Source organism: Oculina patagonica, chromosome 1, assembly GCF_052425735.1.
Source record: "Oculina patagonica isolate OP01 chromosome 1, crgOcupat, whole genome shotgun sequence".
NCBI lineage: Eukaryota > Metazoa > Cnidaria > Anthozoa > Scleractinia > Oculinidae > Oculina > Oculina patagonica.
This window is the reverse complement of record NC_135758.1, coordinates 30220776-30240873: the sequence shown is the minus strand read 5'-3', so window position 1 is coordinate 30240873 and position 20098 is coordinate 30220776. Positions and strand designations below refer to the sequence as shown.

Genomic DNA, 20098 nt, shown 5'->3' with positions numbered 1-20098 from the left:
TCCCTTTTGTCTCTTACTTCGTCAGGCGTGAAGCGAACAAGAGCGTAGCCTGCGTAGCTGGCGCCTGTGTAGTTTTTGGGCGCCCAATTGTAGAACGAGAAAGGTGCGAGAAGGCTCCTTGCGTGTCCTCCTCGTACCTCCCGCGTTTCCCGAATGCGCGCCCAAAAACTACGCAGGGTAACAAGAGTGCGAAAAATTGCCGTTGGAAATATGCGGGCGAGACGCACGATTTTCCACGGCTTTTTTTCTATCTGCGCTCTTTTTCGCTTCATGCTCGATGAACTAAGAAAAATGAAGGACTGCTGTACAGCCCCGAAATGATCCCCAACCCAGAACTGTACACTGCTCGTTTTTTTGAAAATCAACACACTGACATATTACCCACGTCATAACACACGTAAGCATGTTTCCTTTGATTGGTTAGGTAGAGCATTTTGATCGGGTCTTACAGTTATAACTTGGCAAATGCAAAAGCAAAGCGGGCGCTCGTTAATCAAAAAGTGCTTAAAACTAATAAATCGTTGCCCAAAGTCCTTGACCTTGAGAATTTTCCAAATCCTTGATGAGTCCTTGAAAAATAAATAGGATTGCTCCTGTCAAGGAGAAGTTCATTCAAAAATGGCCCTTTTTTTCTTCGTGACAACGAAAAGGTAATACAAAGATATGTTATTCACCAAGATTACAGCTTCCAAAGAGCATTCGAACCCTATGAAGTAGTCACAGGGGACCCAAACGCTGTATTAGTTATTCATAATCTTAAAATAAAAATGTTCTTATTTACCAGCGTTCCTGTGTCTTTTTTCACCGGTTTGGGGGCGATTTGTATCAGAGCGAAGGCGGTTTACGTTGCGAGTTTTAAACGGTAATCGGTCTGTCGCAATGTCAATACGACGCGGCTCAGTTATGTCTCAAGTTTTAATTTAACTGTTATTATTAACTATTAACTCCCCTCGCGGAAGAGAAGAGACCATTAAATTGAAACACGAAACTCCCCGCGAGGAGAGTTAATAGTTAATGGTTTAAGTAACTTGAGTTAATAACAATTGAAACTTCAGGCGCGTCGTATTGACATTGCGACAGACCGATTACCGTTTAAAACTCGCAACGTAAACAACCTTCGCTCTGATTCAAATCGCCCCCAAACCGGTGAAAAAAGACACAGGAACGCAGGTAAATAAGAACATTTTTTTTTATTTTAAGATTATGAATAACTAATACAGCGTTTGGGTCCCCTGTGAAGTAGTCCGAAAATCAAGAAGCCGCCGCCGCCATCTTGGAGAAACTAAGCAGCCTGGCAATATATGCATGATGTCAAAGAGCTCAACTGCCAAGTAACTCCAAGATGGCGGTAGACGGTTCTCGATTTTCGGACTACTTTAGACAAGGATTTCATAGGGTTTGAATAATCCTTGGAAGCTGACATTTTGGTAACTAACATATCTTGGAAATACATTTTCGTTGACGTGAAGACAAAAAGTGCCATTTTGGAATGAACTTGAATAAATACGCCCGCCTTCAATTATCTTTTGATTATTTTGTTCCCTTTGCCTAGACAAATTTAATATGCCGTCCAGTCTTTCCTTTTGCTTAATTGAATTTTATTGTGATATTAATAGCATTCATAATGACAAGTGATCTTAAACTTTTTCTTTGTAAAGAATTGTATTTTAAACACATACTTCATTTAAACATGTTCACAGTGGTTGTGCGTAGTGTGGTGTGGTTTGCTGTGCTGCTGAAGAACGTTTGTAATATCCGTTTATTCGTGTATTTTCTTCTATTTGAATATAATAAAACTAACTGGTTGTTACCATGAACTTTCTATTAACTAAGTATGGTGGGATCCGTACATAAACAAGTCTCGCAAAAAGGAAACACGTTAAAACATAATTTAAAGGAGAAGTTCACTCCAGAATGGCCATTAATTTTTTTTACGCCAATAAAAAGTTTATGCAAAGATATGTTGTTCACCAAAATTCAGATTCTAACGAGCGCTTAAACCCTACGAAATCCTTTTCTGAAGTAGCCCAAAACTCAACAACTGAACGCCGCCATCTTGGAGCTGTTAATGTATGCGTGACGTCAAAGAGCTCAGCCTGAAGTTGAGCGGGAAAATTTTAATTACTTCAAACTCCTTGTTTCTTTGTAGTGGCTTTTGTTTGTCAAAATGCCTGTTTGCGCGGCTCCATTTTGCTTAAACAGAGCTCCAAGAAATACAAAAAGAGGTATTTCCGTTTTCACCGTCTTTCAATATTTAAAGAACAATTGCTCAAAAGCGGACACAAATATTTGTGTGTTCCGGCGTTAAATCGGGGCCCGATCGAGTTCTTTATCGAAGTGCAATTTTCTGCAACTTTTTCAGGTTGATCTATTATTACCTATCCTTCAAGACCCTCGATTTTTCTCGTCGTCCCGCTCGACAATCTGTCTCTGGGTCTAGCACAATGGCGTTCCAGGCGAACAGCCATTTCCTTAATATGCTTTTGATGTGCCTGGGGGAGTGATAGCACATGCGTATTATCCTACGAAAGGACGCATCCATTTTGACGATGTCGAGTACTACACAGAGTTTGGTGGGACAGTGAAAGGATGGTGGTGGAATAGTTGGCAGTCTCGTGGCCTGATCCGAGGATGATCATGTTACCAATGTTGCAGTATTGCATACGGTACATGCATGGTGCAATCAAGATTTGTGACAAACAGAACATAAACAACCAATAAGTCCATAAACGGCAATGTCGCCAATGTCCTTCGCGGTAATAAACGTCCTCCTACACTGTTCGCGTCAGTCATGACGACATGAACGCGAACATTGCTGTTTCGTTTTGTTTACAGCATCCATCCTAGTTATTTTACGCCGGACGTTTCCTTGAACATTATAAAAAATTACCAAAGTAGCAGACCGTACCAGTTTGTCGTAGCAGTGCTACTAAAAAGAATATATTTACTTGTTTGCTTGACCACAAATAATCGCCGGGACCTCGATCAAACGCCCCCAGGGTTTATTTAAAAGTCAGCAGTTTTGACCCGGCGTTTATACGAAGCCGGCGTTTAATCGGGGACCCGCGTTTAATCGAGAAAATACGACGAAGTCAACAAAAACAACAGAGAGTTTCTCTGGTTGATTAAAAATCCTCCCTGAAATAAAGTAAAAAAAGTGAAATAGCATAATCGTAACACTGGTTGGTATTGCGTCTGTCTTTTTCTTTTTTTTGTGGGTATTTACACTCAGGAGACTGTATCTGTGATCTTCTTCGAAGCAGTCTTCCGTATAGTTTACGGAACACACAAATATTTATGTCCGCTTTGCCAGGAATTTTTCGTTTCTGCCCATTCTTATAATCCATTCGTGAGCATTTTTTCTTTTAGATATTGAAAGACGGTGAAAGGTTTTTTGTATCTCTTGGAGCTCTGTTTGAGAAACATGGAGCTGCACAAACAGGCATTTTGACAAACAAAACAAAACAAGGAGTTTTGAGTATTCAAACTTCAGGCTGAGCTCTTTGACGTCACGCATACATTACTAGCTCCAAGATGGCGGCGTTCAGTTGTCGAATTTTGGGCTACTTTAGAGAAAGATTTCGTAGGGTTTTAGCGCTCGTTGGAAACTGAAATTTTGGTGAATAACATATTTTTGTATAAACTTTTTATTGGCGTAAAGAAAATAAATGGCCATTCTGGAGTGAGCTTCTCCTTTAAAATACCTGATGATAGGTAATGAATTCCATATAAATAACTTCACCAACTGTGAATTCACTATCCTTTAAGACATTCCATTGTTCTAATGTTTTCGCACCCTAATGTACCAACTAACTCTTTGTCCTTAGTTTTTCGCGAGGGGAGCGAACAAAAACAGCGAGGGAAAAATTGGCCGCGCGAAAACTGGGGACCAGACGCGTGTCTCGTCGCCAGTTTTTCTTTGCGCTTCCCTTTTTGCTCGGAAAAAGGGAAGAGAAGGACCTGTTCCTTGTTCCTAACAACCTGTTCCTAACAACAATCAAGTTTTTTTTGTTTTCTCAATCTAGCAATTTGTTTTCAACGGAAAGCGTAAAACAATCATCCTTTACTGACTTGTAACCACAGGCAGACAATCCTCTGTGTTTGAGGCCACGTGACATATGTGTCACGGTTCGCGCCATTTGATCTCTTACGTTTACTGTAATTTGTAACGATTGACCTCGGTTTGAGTCAACTGATCGTGAGAAATGCTCCATAAAATACTGAATTTCGCATCTTTCGATTGCAAACTTTGATCAACTGTAAGCCAGATAAATAACGTTCATTTTAAGCAAATGAAAGATCATCGCAGTAATGTACTTCATATATTCATATATTCATTTCAAATAACGTTCACTTACCTTTTATCGTTTGTGTGATCTTTTGTGATTTTATTGGCTTTTGAGGCCGTTGATTCCTTGCTAGCCGTCACCGCCCCCCAACAAAAGTAGTTGTTGGGGGTGGGGGAATTCAGTATTTTATGGGGCATTTCTCACGATCAGTTGACACAAGCCGAGGTCATTCGTTACAAATTACAGTAAACGTATGGGACCAAATAGCACGTACCGTGACACTTACGTCACACGGCCTGAAAAACGGAAGATTTCTGCCTGTGCTGTTACTGTCTGAGACATCGGTAGAATTAGGTTGTCAACTACACGTAACATCGAGACATCAAGGTCGTTAATCCCAGCCTTTCGGGTTTCGGGTGGTAACACCACTCTTTTGCTTTGTTGTACCACCGTGTTCGTGTGTTTGTGTCTCTTGTGATTCCTTTGATGTCCAAGTGAGTTAATGTGTGAGCATAGGTGACAGTCTGTTTAAGTTACATGACGTAAAATCGATCAGGCTTCCTTGTGAGGTTACAAAATATAGTCACATTTTGTTTGCACGTGTAAATACCGTAAAATTCCGGTTATAAGCCCCACCGGTTATAGGCCCATCAACCTGGAAACAAAAAATTACATCCGGTTATAAGCCCCCCCGGATATAAGCCCCCCTCTACCGGATGACAGTACTGAACAGGGCTAAATGTTGCTTTTTTGTGCGTTTTTAACTTAAAAACGTATTTCGATCAACACTCCCGAGGCTCGTTTCGAAACGTTTTTTCCTTCCGCTTATAAGCCCTCCCGAATATAAGCCCCTCCGCTTATAAGCCCACCCAAAAACCCCTACGAAGTTGTATAAGCCCAGGCCTTATAACCGGAATTCTACGGTATGTTTCTGCGTTTTACGGTAAATTAGTCGCTGTTTTAGATTGAGCTGTTTAAAAGAAATGCTGTAAGTCCCTATAACTGACACGGAGCAACAACCTCTTTAGAATTGTTAAAACTTAGTATCGTGATCAGATTTATCCTATAAGGATTGACATGGATTTTCTACATACATCTTTATTTCAAATTTCATAAACATAAACTTTACGACCCTTTGCTTAAAGTATTCATAGAGTAGACTGCAAAACCGTGCCCCTTTGCGCTAGCTGACATACGATACGACCTTTAAAGGTCCATTTACACAGGCGATTTTTTTTGCGCAACTCAAAGCAATTTTTGTCGCGCCGAAGTTGCATCAAGTTTCGAACAGGTTCGAAACTCATGCGATATCGCGGTGATTTTATCGCTGCTAGTTTTTCACGCGTGCAAACTCGCGGCGTTTTTGTGGCAATTTTATCGACTTCATGCAACTTCGGCGCGACAAAACTTGCATTGAGTTGCTTGACAAAAGTCACCTGTGTAAATGAGCCTTAAGAAAACTTAAAAGGCGCGTTTACACGACAGAGAAAATTGGGTACGGACTCGTCAAAAAATTGGTCCGGACCTGACCACTTTTGTAAAGAAACAGGCAAATCAAAACGGGGCCATAGGCGTCTATGGGGACTTTCTAGGCAAAACCAGGTTTCAGTGGTCAGTCAGCAGCGCTATTGAGCTTTTTTCATGATTATCCCAAACAAATCAAAAGAAAACAGCAAGTAAGGCACTGGCTTTTCGTTTGAATCGAAAGAATAAGGCAGAGCACACTTGCGTGCTCACGTCATTTCCGGTCTAAGAATTGTTAAAAGCTGCGATTTTTGGTAGGGATGTTGCTATGGCAACAGTGACGTCTTTGGAAATTCAGGTTCTTTTGCGAAGATGTGTCTGAACGACACTTGTTTCCAGCTGCATTTCAGTGCGTCTTCGGGTGTAGCCTGCGTTGATGACGAGTTTTTTTTTTCGGCTGCCTTTGCTCGCGCGCGAAAAATCCCGCCAACCCTGGAAAATTGTTGTGTCTGGATTTTTCTGTTAAAAGACAGTTGGAAAAACAAGTGGCGTTTTTGGCAAATCTTCGTTGAATCACTCGAAGAGTTCCCGAGTCTTGTTATTCAATCAAAACCTGGCATGAGCATTCACGAGTATTCAGAAAAATGTCACACAATAGGAATACGCCATGTTGCTAAGCAGCTGCGGTGGCTTCGTGGGCTCGATGGAAACTCTCCGAGAGCGGATTTCGCCATCAACCAGTGCTTGTTACGCCAGCTGTAGTATATTTAGGGACTTAGTGCAACGTGTAGTTCCGTGATTTAATTTGGAAACTAACGAACATAGGTTATATGCTGAATGTTATCCAAGACTCGATCTTTTCTTGTACCTGCCCTCGAGGGATAGAAATTCCCGATGTTCCTTCTAACGTTAAGCTGACGTCATCATCGGTATACTCGTGAGTGTTCGTGCCAATTTTTGATTGGTTTTTTTTTAAGAATCGGAAACTTCGTGTATTTGCCCGGAGATTTTCCGAACACGTCCATTGTTCCACTGAGTGATTTTCCGAGTAGAGAACAAGTAGCTAGACAAAGACAGTTGCATTCAGTTAATGTTGCCAACTGTTTCTTTCTTCTTTTTTTCAGCGTCGAAAGGACAAACACCAAGAAAAAGTCCATGTCGAAACGTCCCCCAGCTCCGGGAAAACCCAAGTTAAAACCCAAACCCACCCCGTCCCTACCCAAATGCAAGACCATTTATCCTTATGACGCGACAGATGTGGATGAACTGAGTTTTCAACCGGATGAAATCATTGAAATTATTAAAGAAGGTAATAACATGTCAGATATAACGACAAGTCTCCTGTAGGGACAGCCTTGAAATTATGTTTTGTTCTCTGCTTAGTAGCGATGCCCCGCCGCCATGAAGTGTTCTGGCGAAGACGCAAATAAGGCAATACTTATTGGTTAGAAAAGGCAGCCGCACGGGGACTGGCGCGGTTGTATAAATTACCCAGTCATTTCTTACGTTGATGAGTGTGTACTCTCGGGAAGATAGATTTTAGTGTGAATTTTAGTGTGAATCTTGCCAAAAGCGTGGCTTGTTTTCTGCCGACTTACAGTATACCTTATTATAGGAAATTAACGCTTGTGTTAAATAAGGTATTTGAAATTAACGCGACTTAAATTAACGCGAATTGAAGGAAAAATTACTTCCCAATAAAGGAAATTAACGCGAAAGAGGGGGTATCATTTTTAAAGTGAAGGAAATTAACGCGACGTACACAACTGGAACAAGTTTATTTCAACACTTGCAGGCGTATAATCTTAAACGCAAACAATGTTCGTGGTACTTTTCCCACTTTGAGCGTTCTTCGCAGTATCAATGATAGTGGCAGATAAAATTGTGCTTTTTCCTTGGAGTCAAGAACGTTAACATCTGGACTGTAACGAAAAATTGGGGCCAAAAGAATGGAAATTAACGTCATGGAAATTAACGCTCCACTTTATTAACGGCGCGGAAATTAACGTTAACAAAAATTAACGCGACTTAAATTAACGCGAAAGTTTGAAATTTGCGTTAATTTACTATAATAAGGTAATCTCTATTTCTTTCATTCCCAGATCCCTCAGGATGGTGGACGGGCAAACTACATGGTCGTGAGGGACTGTTTCCAAGTAACTACATCGAAAAGATTTAATAGAAATGAGAATGATGATAGCATGTTTAGGTTTTTCTTTTTTCGCAACGGTAATGTAAATATTTTGGCGAGAATTCTGGTTAAATCACAAGTGATATTTAATTACCCGTTGTTCTTGGTAGATGGTGTTTAGAAAAAATTTCGTCATGAGCAATGGAATTTCATAGATGTTATGTTATTCCACATACCAATGATTCATCTGAAGCTGTCCAACGTGTTAATATTCCATTAAAAGCAAATCTAACGGGTAAAATGTTCATTTTTTTCCACAAATAGTATTGCTACTTGAGAAACTGTTTTTGGAATGTATGAGAATTAGCTGACAGTATTTTGCCACGGTATATGAACCTGTAGCATTCAGAGACTTAAAAATTGTACAATAAAATAAATAATTAGCCATGTGGTTTCACGGTAGTTATAAACACATTTCGTTGAATGGTTAAAATTTGAATTTCTTGGCCAGACATGTAAAATGTGTCCATCAATTTTGTAGGCTGTTGTTTTTAGATAACTGGTGGTGTGTAGCAATGGCCGTTGCTAAAAAAAAGTTTAATTTTTTTATCTAGTTTAGTAGAAAAATTGGTCATGATGTAGCATCAAAAACATTAGCCAATTGATCTCCGTTTGACTGGCCAGTAATTTTATATATAAGGAGAGTAATTGTAGCCCTATATGAAAAATGATTTAATACTTCAAATAGTGTTATTTTTCTTCGCGTAAAGTCTATAACAATTTATTTTGTTTCCAAATAGTCTACAATGTAATATGTAATGAATATATTTTTAATCCAGGACACCTTAAAACCAGTTATATCATTGGATTGCATATATGTTACATGTTCAATAATTTTTGTAGGTGTAGGTTGACAAACTATGAGAATGATGTTTCGTGAGTTCCGAAATCCCGAGGTTTTTTAATTTATCAAATATTGTAGTAGAGAGTGGAATAATATTTAAATAGCAATCTTGACTTCAACTAGTTTTTTGTAAAGCATAATAGAACTTAAATTAAATCGTTCTTAAAACCGGGTTATTTGCACATCTTCATTGAAAAAATTGTAAAATATTCAAGGCAGAAGCGTAGGGTAATATGCTTCTGTTGTAAGTGATTGCAAAATAAAATGTGTACATTTCTGCGATGTCTCTGTTCCATTCACAAGGGCGGCTCTTGTAGTTTGAACTTGTATTTCTCAACCTGTCATCAAAACCGCCGTCGTGAGGTCACGTCAAAACTCCATATGAAGCGTCAGTTCTCAAGGTCTCCGTTTCGCTGTACATAAACCCGTGCATTCCCCCATTACGTTACCCGCGTATTTGTTGTGGTTTCCCCATGCGTTTGCTATTACATTAGGGACAGACAATTAAATTTTTGACGGGGGTGGGTGGGGGATTTCTTCCGAGTTAGAATTTTTTTCACCATTGGTAATGGCAAGAATTTTTTCATCATTTTTTTCCCGCGCTTACTATTGCACGTTTTTCTGCTGCTTTTCTTGTGCCCAACTTCCCCCCTCTGAAAAGTTAAATGGTCCGTACCCTGCCCCTTGCGTCTCCCGTGTGCTCCATGCGTTCCGCTATGCAACACAGTGCGGTTTCCCCATGGGGTCCCGGTGTGTTCCCTCTTCGTATTGAAAGTTTATTTTTTGTTCCTGAGAAAGGTATTTGGAAAAAAAAAGAAATCTGTAAACATGATTTGAACTAAGAATCATACTGAGATTCAGAGAATGTGTTAAAAGAATGAAATGTTGGAACGCTGTACTGAATATCAAAATTGACAATAGGAAACTCGAGAATTTATTTTTCAGAAGCAAAGAAAATGGGTATGGTTTTTAGACAATCTTGACAAAGCCTTATGGAGTAATAAATACTTTATTTACATATTTCAATTTAAATCTGTACACTATTCTTTTGTTTTTATCGTTGTCATTTGTGTGAGTGACAGTTCATTGTATACTCGCAGCCTGTATAAATTACAAACGGTTCTTTGATAAATTGTCAACCATCAAACTTCTTTCTATACATCGCACATTTAGCCTGATAACCAATAAACCAGTTTGACGACTTTTACGAGTGGGAATGCAAAACGAAGATGTGAATAAGAGATGCCTACATTGATGATCAACTTGCATCTTCTCTTTACCATATTGTACTAAAATGTGAGCAGGGTGGTTGTGAGAATGAAAAGCCTGATCTTCACAAGAATACTCTTGATATTAAAACTGTTTTAAAAGAGAATTGTAGAAACGTACAAAGGATTGGATTGCACCGCAATAGTTCATTTCGGTGTTGGGCTAAAAGAGTTGAACACTCCTTAAAAGGTTGCCAACAAATGTAACAGTCCGAAGGCTGGTGGCGACTGTGACAGCTATGGCAATCCCTGTCGCCATGAAGGAACCGCTCTGCAACAAACGAGTCAATTGCTCATTAATAATAAGACAGACCCACAAGTCAATTACTGCTAAGCGACCCTCGGTATTGAAGGAAATCAAATATAGAACAAAGACAGAGAGACGAAGATTTCAATGGATTTCAAAACTGACACAAGCAAAAAGAAAATTACTACCATTTTCGAGCTACCGTGAACGGCTAACTTTTTTCCGCACTTTCTCATGAGTAAAACGTTCACGTTTGTCGAGACAAACTTTCGAGTTTTACAAGAAAACCAATTTAAGTAAAAAATACCCCCAAAAATAATAAAAAATAAGCTATCCCAGCATTTGCCAGAACGGTAAAGCCGCCCTTTGCTGTCGACATTCATTGAAGCAATATAAAAAGTTGACGCAAAAGTTTTCAAAACCCGTGTTTCATGTGCAGAAACGCACAAGCGGAGCTGTCAAACTTGACATGTTGACGCGTCGCTCCAAACGTTAATTGGTTCAGTTGAAAAACGCGACGGTTTGTCTGGACAAACTTATATGTTTTAAGCGTGAAAAAACGCAAAAAAAAGTTGGTCGTTCACGGTAGCTCAAAAATGGTAGTACTATTGAGGCCACGCTTTCAATGTAAAACAAAGCGGTAAAAAAAGACTGACCTTCAAACCCTGAGCCATACCAACGGCTCCCTCAAATCTTATCAGTATAATTCCAGCCGTTATACCAAGAATTTAGTTTGTTGTATCCGTTGATATTAAACACATTTCAAAGCTTAGTGGGCAATGACCACTTTCACAAGGTTTGCTGAGGGTTGGTGAGAGGGAAAGGTTCCAAATAAAAGGTAAATACAACAAATCGATTACTGTCGACATACGCACCTGTGCGGCATATGAAGAGTTGGTCCCTTGCCACTCGTCCCAGATCCTTCTTTCTTCCTTTGCTCCCAGCCAGCAGTGAGTTTATAAAGACGAGATGGGTCACGTGATACATTGACTTCAACCTGATGCAAAACAAGTTTTTATCATTTTAGGGCAGAAGAATTAACAAACACCCCCCTCGAATAAACGCCGCATTATGATGTGGCGTTTACTCGAATAATAGACTGAAAAAGCAAATGCAGCAATAATCAAGTTTGAGCAAGACTCAAAATCATTTTCCTTGATTGTAACATTGTTGTTGAAAATGACATTTCAAACACTAAAACATGTTTCTGTTTTTAAAATTCAAATGTTCAGTTTTCATACTACTGTCTGCAAGAAATAAATTGAATTTTAAATAAAGGCCGCCCTCGTATAAACGCCGCCCTCGAAATAAACTCCACACTCGAATCAAGAAAAAAATTAATAAACGTTGTGGCGTTTATTCGAATAAATACGGTATCCCACAGGTCTCGTTCGAATTACTGGTAAATAATTAAATTACTGGGCGATAGAGGTACACGTAGAATTGTTATTCTCATACATGAAAACCACTTCAAACGTTCCCCATCTCCTCGCTATACCTCCCCGCCTGTCTATATAACAGAAACCGGCTCGCAGGCTATCAGCACCATAAAAATACCTTACCTGGCTTTTCAGTTTCTGGAGTCGTTTTTCCTTTTCCATTTGTTCTACCTCTTTTAATTTCTTTTTGGCTTGTTTTTCTTCCAACATCTTTTGACTCTGAAGCAAATCCATGCACAGGCAATCTTACATGAAATAAATGGCAACCAACTACAAGCAACATACAGGCTGCAGCCTTATGCAAACGTTTTAAAGATAGTTTAACGTTTTTAACCCTTGAGTGCGTCTCAGAAAGGGAATTGGTGATTGGGTGGGCATTTGAGGTGACAGTGCCTTCATCCTCCTTGGAGTATAAATGGGAATAAAGAATTGTTAGGACAACCAAACAAAGCTACTGGGGTAAAGTGCAATGGATGACCACTGGTCTGGTAAGCCAGCTTGGCTTGATGAGTGCAATCTATAACAAATGGGACATTGGGAGTATAAAAACAGCTGTACTTTCTGCATCACAATATTGTCTCCCACTACTACTGTGATATTTATCTGTTAGTCACTGAGCTATCAGCAAGTTTATAAGCAGCCATTACATTGAATGTATCGCCCATAGCATTTTGGTCGGTATGCAAGTGCAATGTAACACCATCATCATCACCCGTATCATTGGGTTCAATCAGCCGTAACAGGTATTATGGGTTATGCGCCATTAAAATACCACTCGCACTACTCTCTTCTTTACCGTAAGCAATCACAGAAAAGACCACCAAGGAGGTTTGTTTCCAAATTCAACTCACCCTTTCTTGTATTTTTGCAGCTTCTTCTGCTGTTATTTTGTTCGCCCCTTTTTGCTGTTCCTGTCTAGCTTGTCGAGCTGCTTTTAATATAGCTTGTTCTTCTGCCCTTTGTCTGGCATACTCCTCCACTTGAGCTTTTATCTCTAACTAGAAAGTCACAAGAAAATGTTTATTCAAGTCTGTGCTACATTCATTTAAGGCAAGCACTGCACTGCCCCGTGTATGCAACACTCTATGGAATCTACAGCTCTCTCCCACATGCACTCGTTATCTTGTACCTATACTGTTCAAACAATAACAACAACTGCAAATATTAAATAAATTAAACATTTTACAGCAAGGCGCCCAAAAGTGTGACCACTTTTAATTCATTCACATTCTTTCGTGCAGGTTTAATCCAATCAAAAGCCGTGGATAGCTTGCAGTTGACTTCTGATTGGATTAAATCTGCACGAAAGAATGTGAATAAATTAAAAGTGGTCACACTTTTGAGCGCCTTGCTGTAACATGATTTATTCTTAGTTAAGACAAAAGATGTGGAAAGTTGAACTGGCCTTAAGGTCAGCATGCTGGACTCTAGCTGGATCAAGGAGTCCGGGTTTATGCCGTGTTCTAGGTCACTCTGTTGCGTTCTTGGATAAGACACTTTACTCTCACAGTGTCTCTCTTCACTCAAGTGTTTTAATGGGTACCAACAAAAATAATGCTGGAAGAAATCCTGACGATGAACTAGCTTAGCATCCAGGGAGGGGTAGACATACTCCTAGTCACTTCATGGTATTGAAAATGGGATATCTTTGATGGTATTACTTTTACCTAAAACACGAGGCTCCAAGTTCCTCATAACGTTTCCCAAAGGTACCACTAAACACTACTGGATTAGCCAGCTATCTACAATTTAATAGCATTTTCTAAGATCGTCTGGCTTACCCTTTTCTTCTCTTCTCTTTCTTTTTCCCTTGCCTTATTTAACTCTTGCCTGAGACGGGCTTCCTCTATCTTTGCCTTTTCCAAGTCTTTTTGAACCTAAAAGTGTCATTCTAAAATTCAACTTGACGTTCTATACACCAGGCCCTGGCTGTTCACAGGGCAGGAAATGCTATCCGCTAGATAAATCATTAAATTCAGTGGATCAATCCTGTAAACAACAAGGCCCTGAAATTGAGGAGCAAATTGAGAAAATACAAGGAGATTTTATAGAGGATCAAACTGAACCCATGTTTTGATCCTCCTGATCAAATGTGTTTTCAGACTTACTTTAAGAAAAAAATTTAAACTTGGTAAATTATTAATAGTTAAGTAGGAGTAAGCGTAACTTTAAAGAATTCAAAATTGACCCATACTCAGGATTAGATCAGTCATGTTTGAGCTCTGGAGCTCAATCTTGGCATTTTCTTACCGGTAAGTTAACAAATCAGTAGGTTATATACAAAAACATTTTTCATGGTATTTTTAACTTCAGAGGTACTTACGGTACAACTTAGGTTCTTCAAGGTCACTGAGGGTGTCAGTAAAGAATTTTACATCCTCAAAGATTCTTGCCAAGATTTTCATCAAGGAATCAAACTCCTCACAACTACACACACAATTGATCAGTTCATGGCTACTACCTTCTCCATCTCCTTGACAAACTTGGTTTTGCAACAATATGCTAAAACTGCCAAAATTTCTTAAAAAATCTTTGACAATTTGTTTTACTTGCAACTGCAAGTTACCTTCCATTCATTTAACTGTTTGACTCTTTCTTCTCTCTCTTTTTCTATTTGTTCTTCTTTTTTCCTCTTCACTCTTTCTTCCTCCTCTAATTCCTCACCATCATCATTTAACATCTCGTCTTTCTTTGTCTGTTGAAAGACAAAAGAGAAAGTGATAACTTAGTCTAAAGAAAATACAGACAAAGCAAATTTGGCAGAAATCGCCAAACCAGTAACAAAAGATCTCTTGTTTTTGATAAAAGAATCTGTGCATCTCACTAAATTTAAGAAGACATAATTAACTGAATGTTGATAAGCAGTAAAACAAAAAAGGTACTTTAGATAAAGCAGTAAAACAATTATTTTTTCATGAAAAAACAAAAACGAAAAATCAAACTGGTTAGATAAAGGTTAAACAAAAGATAAATTTAAACCACAACATTAATTATCAAGTGATATGATACCATTGATAGAAAATGGTATTTAAAACAATTATACCTACTATCATAGGCATGTACATGTGTGCAGGCAGTGCAGCTCTATGCATGCATTGCAGGCCTATGATCTGAGTTAAATAACTACTTTCTTTTGTTTTGATGTGCAATACAGTAAAAACCCGCGTGTAAGAGCCTACTTTTTTCAGAGTTTGGCAAAACAGGTTCTTGTAGTATGGGGTACTTATTGACAGTTTAGGCTAAGTAGGTTCTAAATTAGGTTCTTAATTTCTACAGAGTAGACATTGATGTTGATTATCAGAAAATAGTATAAAATCTGGTCTGTTCTTCATTATAAATATTTGTTAATGTACCCATGTTGCCAAAAGTACAACAACATTAATTGATCATCAAGAACTGTTGTTTAGTAAAAAAAAATATAAATTAAATAGTTAAACCCCACTTATAAGAACCTGTTGGAATTTGTTTGGCTAAACAGGTTCAAATTCTGCCAGAAGGTTCTTAAATTCCTAGGTTCTTACACACAGGTTTTTTACTGTAATCCAATTAAATATGTCTCCTCGGCTTGGAAACTTAAGGTTATTGTTACAGAAGACAACTACAAGCATTTATTTAAATATAGTGATTGAGACCTCTTTGCCTTCTCTCCATTCCTGAATAGCTTTCTTTTTACTCTCTTTGAGTATCAAGTATTCACTGTACCACTCATCATGTTGTCGAACATCATCAACACTTCTTCCAGGAATTCCTGATCCTGCTGCTCTCATAAAGGCCTCATGGTTCTACAGTGTCAAATTAAGATACATCATGGAATCATAAAATTATCCAGAGTGTTATGAATGAATTATTATATCTATTTTATATTTTTAGGGTACTTTGAGAAATCTCGAGGGTCCCCTATACCTTTACTGTGAAGCGTGTGGCTTAAGCTTTTATTTTTGTGATTTGTGATTCATGATTCCCAATTTCAAATCTTATTGTGCCCTTATGAATGCAATTTTTTACTTAAATTTGCCCCATGGATGAAGAGTTGAAACATGATTCATGAATTCATCATCTTGATTTTTGCAACTTAACTTGTGGTAAGTTTGGTCTTCCAGTAAATGGATGTCTCTGTTTTCAGTATCACAACTGGGTTTTGAAGATATAAGACATTACATCAACTTTTGTCACCTGTATGACCTTGAGAGATATCACATGCAATGCTGTGACCAGGAAATGAAATTTGTGCAGTTTCACCCTTTAACTGGTTTTGGAGCTTAACAGTCTAAACAACGATCACCTCATCTTATGCTCTACATTACTCATTGGTTTTTTTGGATAAAAGTCTTACCTTGTGTTTGCTCTTCAGCTTAAGAAAGAGTTGATGATCATAATCATCCCAACCTCCACTATGTCCTCCAGTTTGTGCCAAAAATCTCTGCATCATATTAAATTGTAAGTTACAGATTAGTAAACAAAAACTAGTCTTTATCGGTAGTCTAGATAGCCAGGTCCAGTTAATCAAAGGGTGGATAACAATATCCACTGGATAAATGTCTAACCAGTTTAAACCATAGTTTTTTTGTTAACACTTATCCACTAGCCTGCGTCACAGATGAACTAAATTCGTCTACGACGCAGGCTTTTAACCACTGGATAGCGATGTGGATAGCAAACAAGCATTCCATCTGGCAAAGACAGTAGAAATACTCCCAGTGTCCATACTGATGAGCTATTTGGCTACTATAATCCGACATGAGGATGGGTGTGCATAATTCAATATTTATGCTTACAAAGTACCTCGAACGCTGCTACCGCTGGTGGAAGAGAAACTGTCACTGCTCCAGCTGCTTTCTTTACATCAGCTGCAGCTGTCGCAGGTGCTGGCAGCTGAGACCAAGATTCAAACTTTTTCTCCATTGCCGACACTTCCTGGACGGATGTACGTTCTTCACGCAACAGCTCATCATAGCTATAGAATGAATAACCAATACCAATAAGAATGTACCAGTAACAATTTATTTTCCAGATCTTAATTTTCCGTCTTAATTTTCTTAACTTAAACATTCATTACTGGAAAAATATGTCCCTGCAATATATCCCCTTGGGTGTCGCATTTGTGTGCATGGCTTTGGTCAAATTGTTTGTTAGGTTAAATTTAATACATACACTTTTCTCTGCTGTTCTTTGCAGGTCATCATAGAATTTTCAATTTCTTCCATAATCTCTTTGAGTTGTTCAACAAACTCTGGAGATGGTTTTACATCTTGCAGATCTCTCTGGAATTTGTTTACATTTGACCTGATTTTTCCCAATTGCTGTTTCAGTTTCTGTTCTGTGAAAACAATAATAATAAATAATAACCAACATGATCAAGATTGAATAAACAATAATTAATGTGTGATTCCAGAAAACATCCATTGCTCTACCAAAGGGAGAATTGGAAGTTCCAGAGGGGTGGGAGGGGGGGGGGGGAGTTGGTCAGAGACACAAAAAACTCCTGAGGAGAGATGGGTGGAAGTTTAAATTAGTTTTGTGGGGTTAATGTTTCCTTTTGTAAATGGAAGAGCCAGGACACTGGTAGGGTCCTGGGCGAATTAAATTTCGGGGCTCTTTGGTGACAGAATGGATATATTTCTAAAGCCACACAATGATAGAAAAATCTTAAAAGCTTCTTGTTAGTTTTCTTTAGTTATACCCCCAACAAAACATCAAAATGTGACTGTTACTCGACATAAGGAGGTACAGCATTCATTTGCCAGTACCCATTTAAACACCTGGGTGGAGAGAGGCACTGTGAGAGTAAAGTGTCTTGCCAAAAAAACACAACACGAGACCGTGGCCAGGGGTCGAACCTGTACCACTTGATACTCTACATGTATTTCAGACCAAAATGGTCAAGCCAAATCTGCTCAAAACTATACTCATTTGGCACCACACAAACCAAAATTATTATAGTACATTTGAGAGAGTACCTTTCCTTTCCCCCCACCTCCCACACTCAGGCATCAGACATGATGCAAAATTTAAAGTTTGACTAATTTGAAAAATATTAAAATTGGTTGATAGCATCTTTACATTTCTCTATTCTTGTCAACAGACATATATAAATCCAATCAACATTCAACTTCTGGATTGAGTCACATTTTGAAAATTGAATTGGAGTTTGAAACAAAGAATAATAATGAATTTATTACTTTATTATATTTAGAAGGGACGCTTCAGCCGTTTTGACTGTTACTAACATAATCCAAAAGGGACTATACTCACTCTCTGATTTTCTGTCATTTGTTCCTTTCAAGTCTAATTCTTCAAGTTCACAATAATCTTTACGAAATTCACTACGTCTGCTGTATAATGGAGTGTTTCTATCCTTTTCAAGGGCGGAAATTCTACAAGTTTATACAAATTATAAACATACGTTAGACCACATTCCAAAATGAAAAAAAGTGGTGAAAAAAAAAATGATTGCCCTTTAAAGAAGGAAGAATCATATGGGAACTCAAAAACTCTTACATCCTAAATATCCCGAGCGCTGTATTATTAAAGGCTTGTTTACATTTTGTCTTTTTATAACAGAGGAATGATGTATTACTTTAAATTTAATTTTGTTAGAAAAGGGAGGTTGTAGCTTACTTTTGCTCAAGCTGTTCCAATTTCTCAAAGAACTCTGAATTCTTCTGCTGTTGTGTTCTTGGCTTTCTTGACTGCTCCGCATCACTGCGTCCTTCATGCTCAGCTCTGTTGTTCATTATGAATCTTCTTTACCTAATGGAACCGGTATTTTTTTTTTCAAAAAGACGAGTTGACATAACGCCATGTAACAACAACAGAACCCGCCATTTTGTTCAAGATAATTGCCTCCTGCCGTATATGAAGTATTCACCTCTATTAAGAAAACCACTGACCAAGACACTCGCGGAATTTATTTGAGACCACGATACCGTGTTCCAGCAGTTGCTACCAATCAGAGTTGATTTGATGCCAGACGACCGGCCTAAAAATGGTAAGTTTCTTTTGCTAAAATAATGCTTTTTCCCTTCTTTCCATGTGATTTATACGTAAACTGTATATTTCGAAGGGATCTTTTGATAGTGAGGTTTGTTTTTGGAAGTTTTTTGTTCAGTAACGAGGGCATCGTAGCATATAAAACTGAAGAAACATGTTGCCTTAATTTTCCCATGCTGAGTCACGTTGAAAAAACTTTGATCCACATGTTTATTTCAAATATGTTTCTATCATTGATAGGCAAATTTTAGTTTTGTATCTGACATAAAGTAGTGAAGAAAATCAAAGTATAGCAGCATTTTAAAACCTACATTATGAGGGTTAAAACTTGATTTTAATTTGTTTTACATGTGTTTGACAACTTTTATTTAAAAGAAAGTCTACAAAGTAACTTGTGTTAAATTCGAATGTTAGATGTGTATTTTGTTTTCTTTCAGTTCCGTAATCAGTATGATAACGATGTTACAGTGTGGAGCCCACAGGTAAATATTGTAATCCAGGAGGTTGAATTTTGACTTGATAAAACACTAAGATCTGTCTCTAATCTCTCTAATTGAGTAGATTTTTTAAATGATTTTTTTATCCCTGGCAACTCTCATGATTTAGGTGTAGTTCCGGGGGTGGATCTAGTAGGAGGGTGTAGGGGGTGCGCACCCCTGCCTGAGATGACTTGTGGCCTAGTATTCACTTTTAAAATTTGTTTACATTACCAGTTATTCCTTAGTGGTGCACCCCCTCCTAAGAAAAATCCTGGATGTGCCCCTTAGTTCACACATACAGGAAAAAAAATACAAACTTGGGACTGGGACCAAGAAATGTTAAGGACTGTTTCTGCTTCTGGAAGCAAAACTTTGGAAATCTTTGGGTGTCTTCGGATTATGGTCAGGTTGTGAATGATAATCTTGTGGTGAAGTTCTTGTTGTAAAGGGAACTTATCACACTATTCACTTGCAGGGCCGCATACATCAAATTGAATATGCAATGGAAGCTGTCAAACAGGTATGAAAATTATGCTATGTAAAAATTCCACTCTCCAAAGGGTTTTTGTTTCACCCAAGTAACCAATAAGGTAAAAAGTGAAGAAAACAGCTCTGAAGTGCACATGGAAAAAAAAGTCATAGTTTGTACATAACTAAATTAATCTTGGAGGGTTTTTTTTTAAAAAAAAATAGTCTGATTATGTAAGTCAAACGTTTTCCAGCCAAACACAACATCATAAATGGTGTCTTATACAACTGTTTCAAGATGGTTTCTGACATTTGCCGACTGCACACTGCAGGCAGTCTAAAAGTATATATTGTGTCATCATTATCATTATTGAGAGCTTACCTTAAACTGGCTTTCAACCAGAGTGTTATTCAGGATA

At 38.3% G+C, this 20098-nt stretch overlaps 3 protein-coding genes across 4 annotated transcripts in view; 2 read left to right on the top strand and 1 right to left on the bottom strand.

Moving 5' to 3' along the window:
* The window catches only part of LOC144663325 (unconventional myosin-Ie-like), a 56447-nt gene extending 47381 nt beyond the window's left edge, over nt 1–9066 (top strand). Inside the window, exons 33-34 of one of the 2 annotated variants that reach the window (XM_078524226.1) lie at nt 6878–7062; nt 7856–9066. In XM_078524226.1, coding sequence (XP_078380352.1) covers nt 6878–7062; nt 7856–7932 — 262 coding nt within the window. In that variant the 3' untranslated portion in view covers nt 7933–9066. Of the gene's footprint in view, nt 1–6877; nt 7063–7855 lie in introns of those variants that run through there. The other variant, XR_013572598.1, reaches the window with a different exon arrangement.
* Nucleotides 9067–9778: 712 nt separating this feature from the next.
* Nucleotides 9779–18567, bottom strand: LOC144663353 (coiled-coil domain-containing protein 112-like). Its single transcript, XM_078524262.1, has 12 exons — nt 18361–18567; nt 17995–18116; nt 16894–17059; nt 16525–16696; nt 16076–16162; nt 15375–15524; nt 14309–14437; nt 13524–13619; nt 12594–12740; nt 11866–11961; nt 11179–11300; nt 9779–10327 (listed from the first exon to the last, which is right to left on the bottom strand). Exons 1-12 carry the CDS (start codon nt 18474–18476, stop codon nt 10294–10296), a joined length of 1437 nt encoding a protein of 478 aa, XP_078380388.1. The 5' UTR covers nt 18477–18567; the 3' UTR covers nt 9779–10293.
* Nucleotides 18568–18668: 101 nt separating this feature from the next.
* LOC144663425 (proteasome subunit alpha type-1-like) overlaps nt 18669–20098 on the top strand; it is a 9113-nt gene continuing 7683 nt past the window's right edge. The window contains exons 1-3 of the mRNA XM_078524372.1: nt 18669–18730; nt 19170–19214; nt 19687–19731. Coding sequence (XP_078380498.1) covers nt 18728–18730; nt 19170–19214; nt 19687–19731 — 93 coding nt within the window. The 5' untranslated portion in view covers nt 18669–18727. The remainder of the gene's footprint in view (nt 18731–19169; nt 19215–19686; nt 19732–20098) is intronic.

Coding starts and splice junctions, on each gene's coding strand:
- LOC144663353 (XM_078524262.1), bottom strand. CDS start 18,476: ATGAACAACAGAGCTGAGCATGAAGGACGCAGTGATGCGGAGCAGTCA. Junction 16,163..16,524: donor CAGCGGTAGCAGCGTTCGAG/GTACTTTGTAAG, acceptor AATATGATGCAG/AGATTTTTGGCACAAACTGG. Junction 14,438..15,374: donor AATGGAGAGAAGGCAAAGAG/GTCTCAATCACT, acceptor GTCTTTCAACAG/ACAAAGAAAGACGAGATGTT.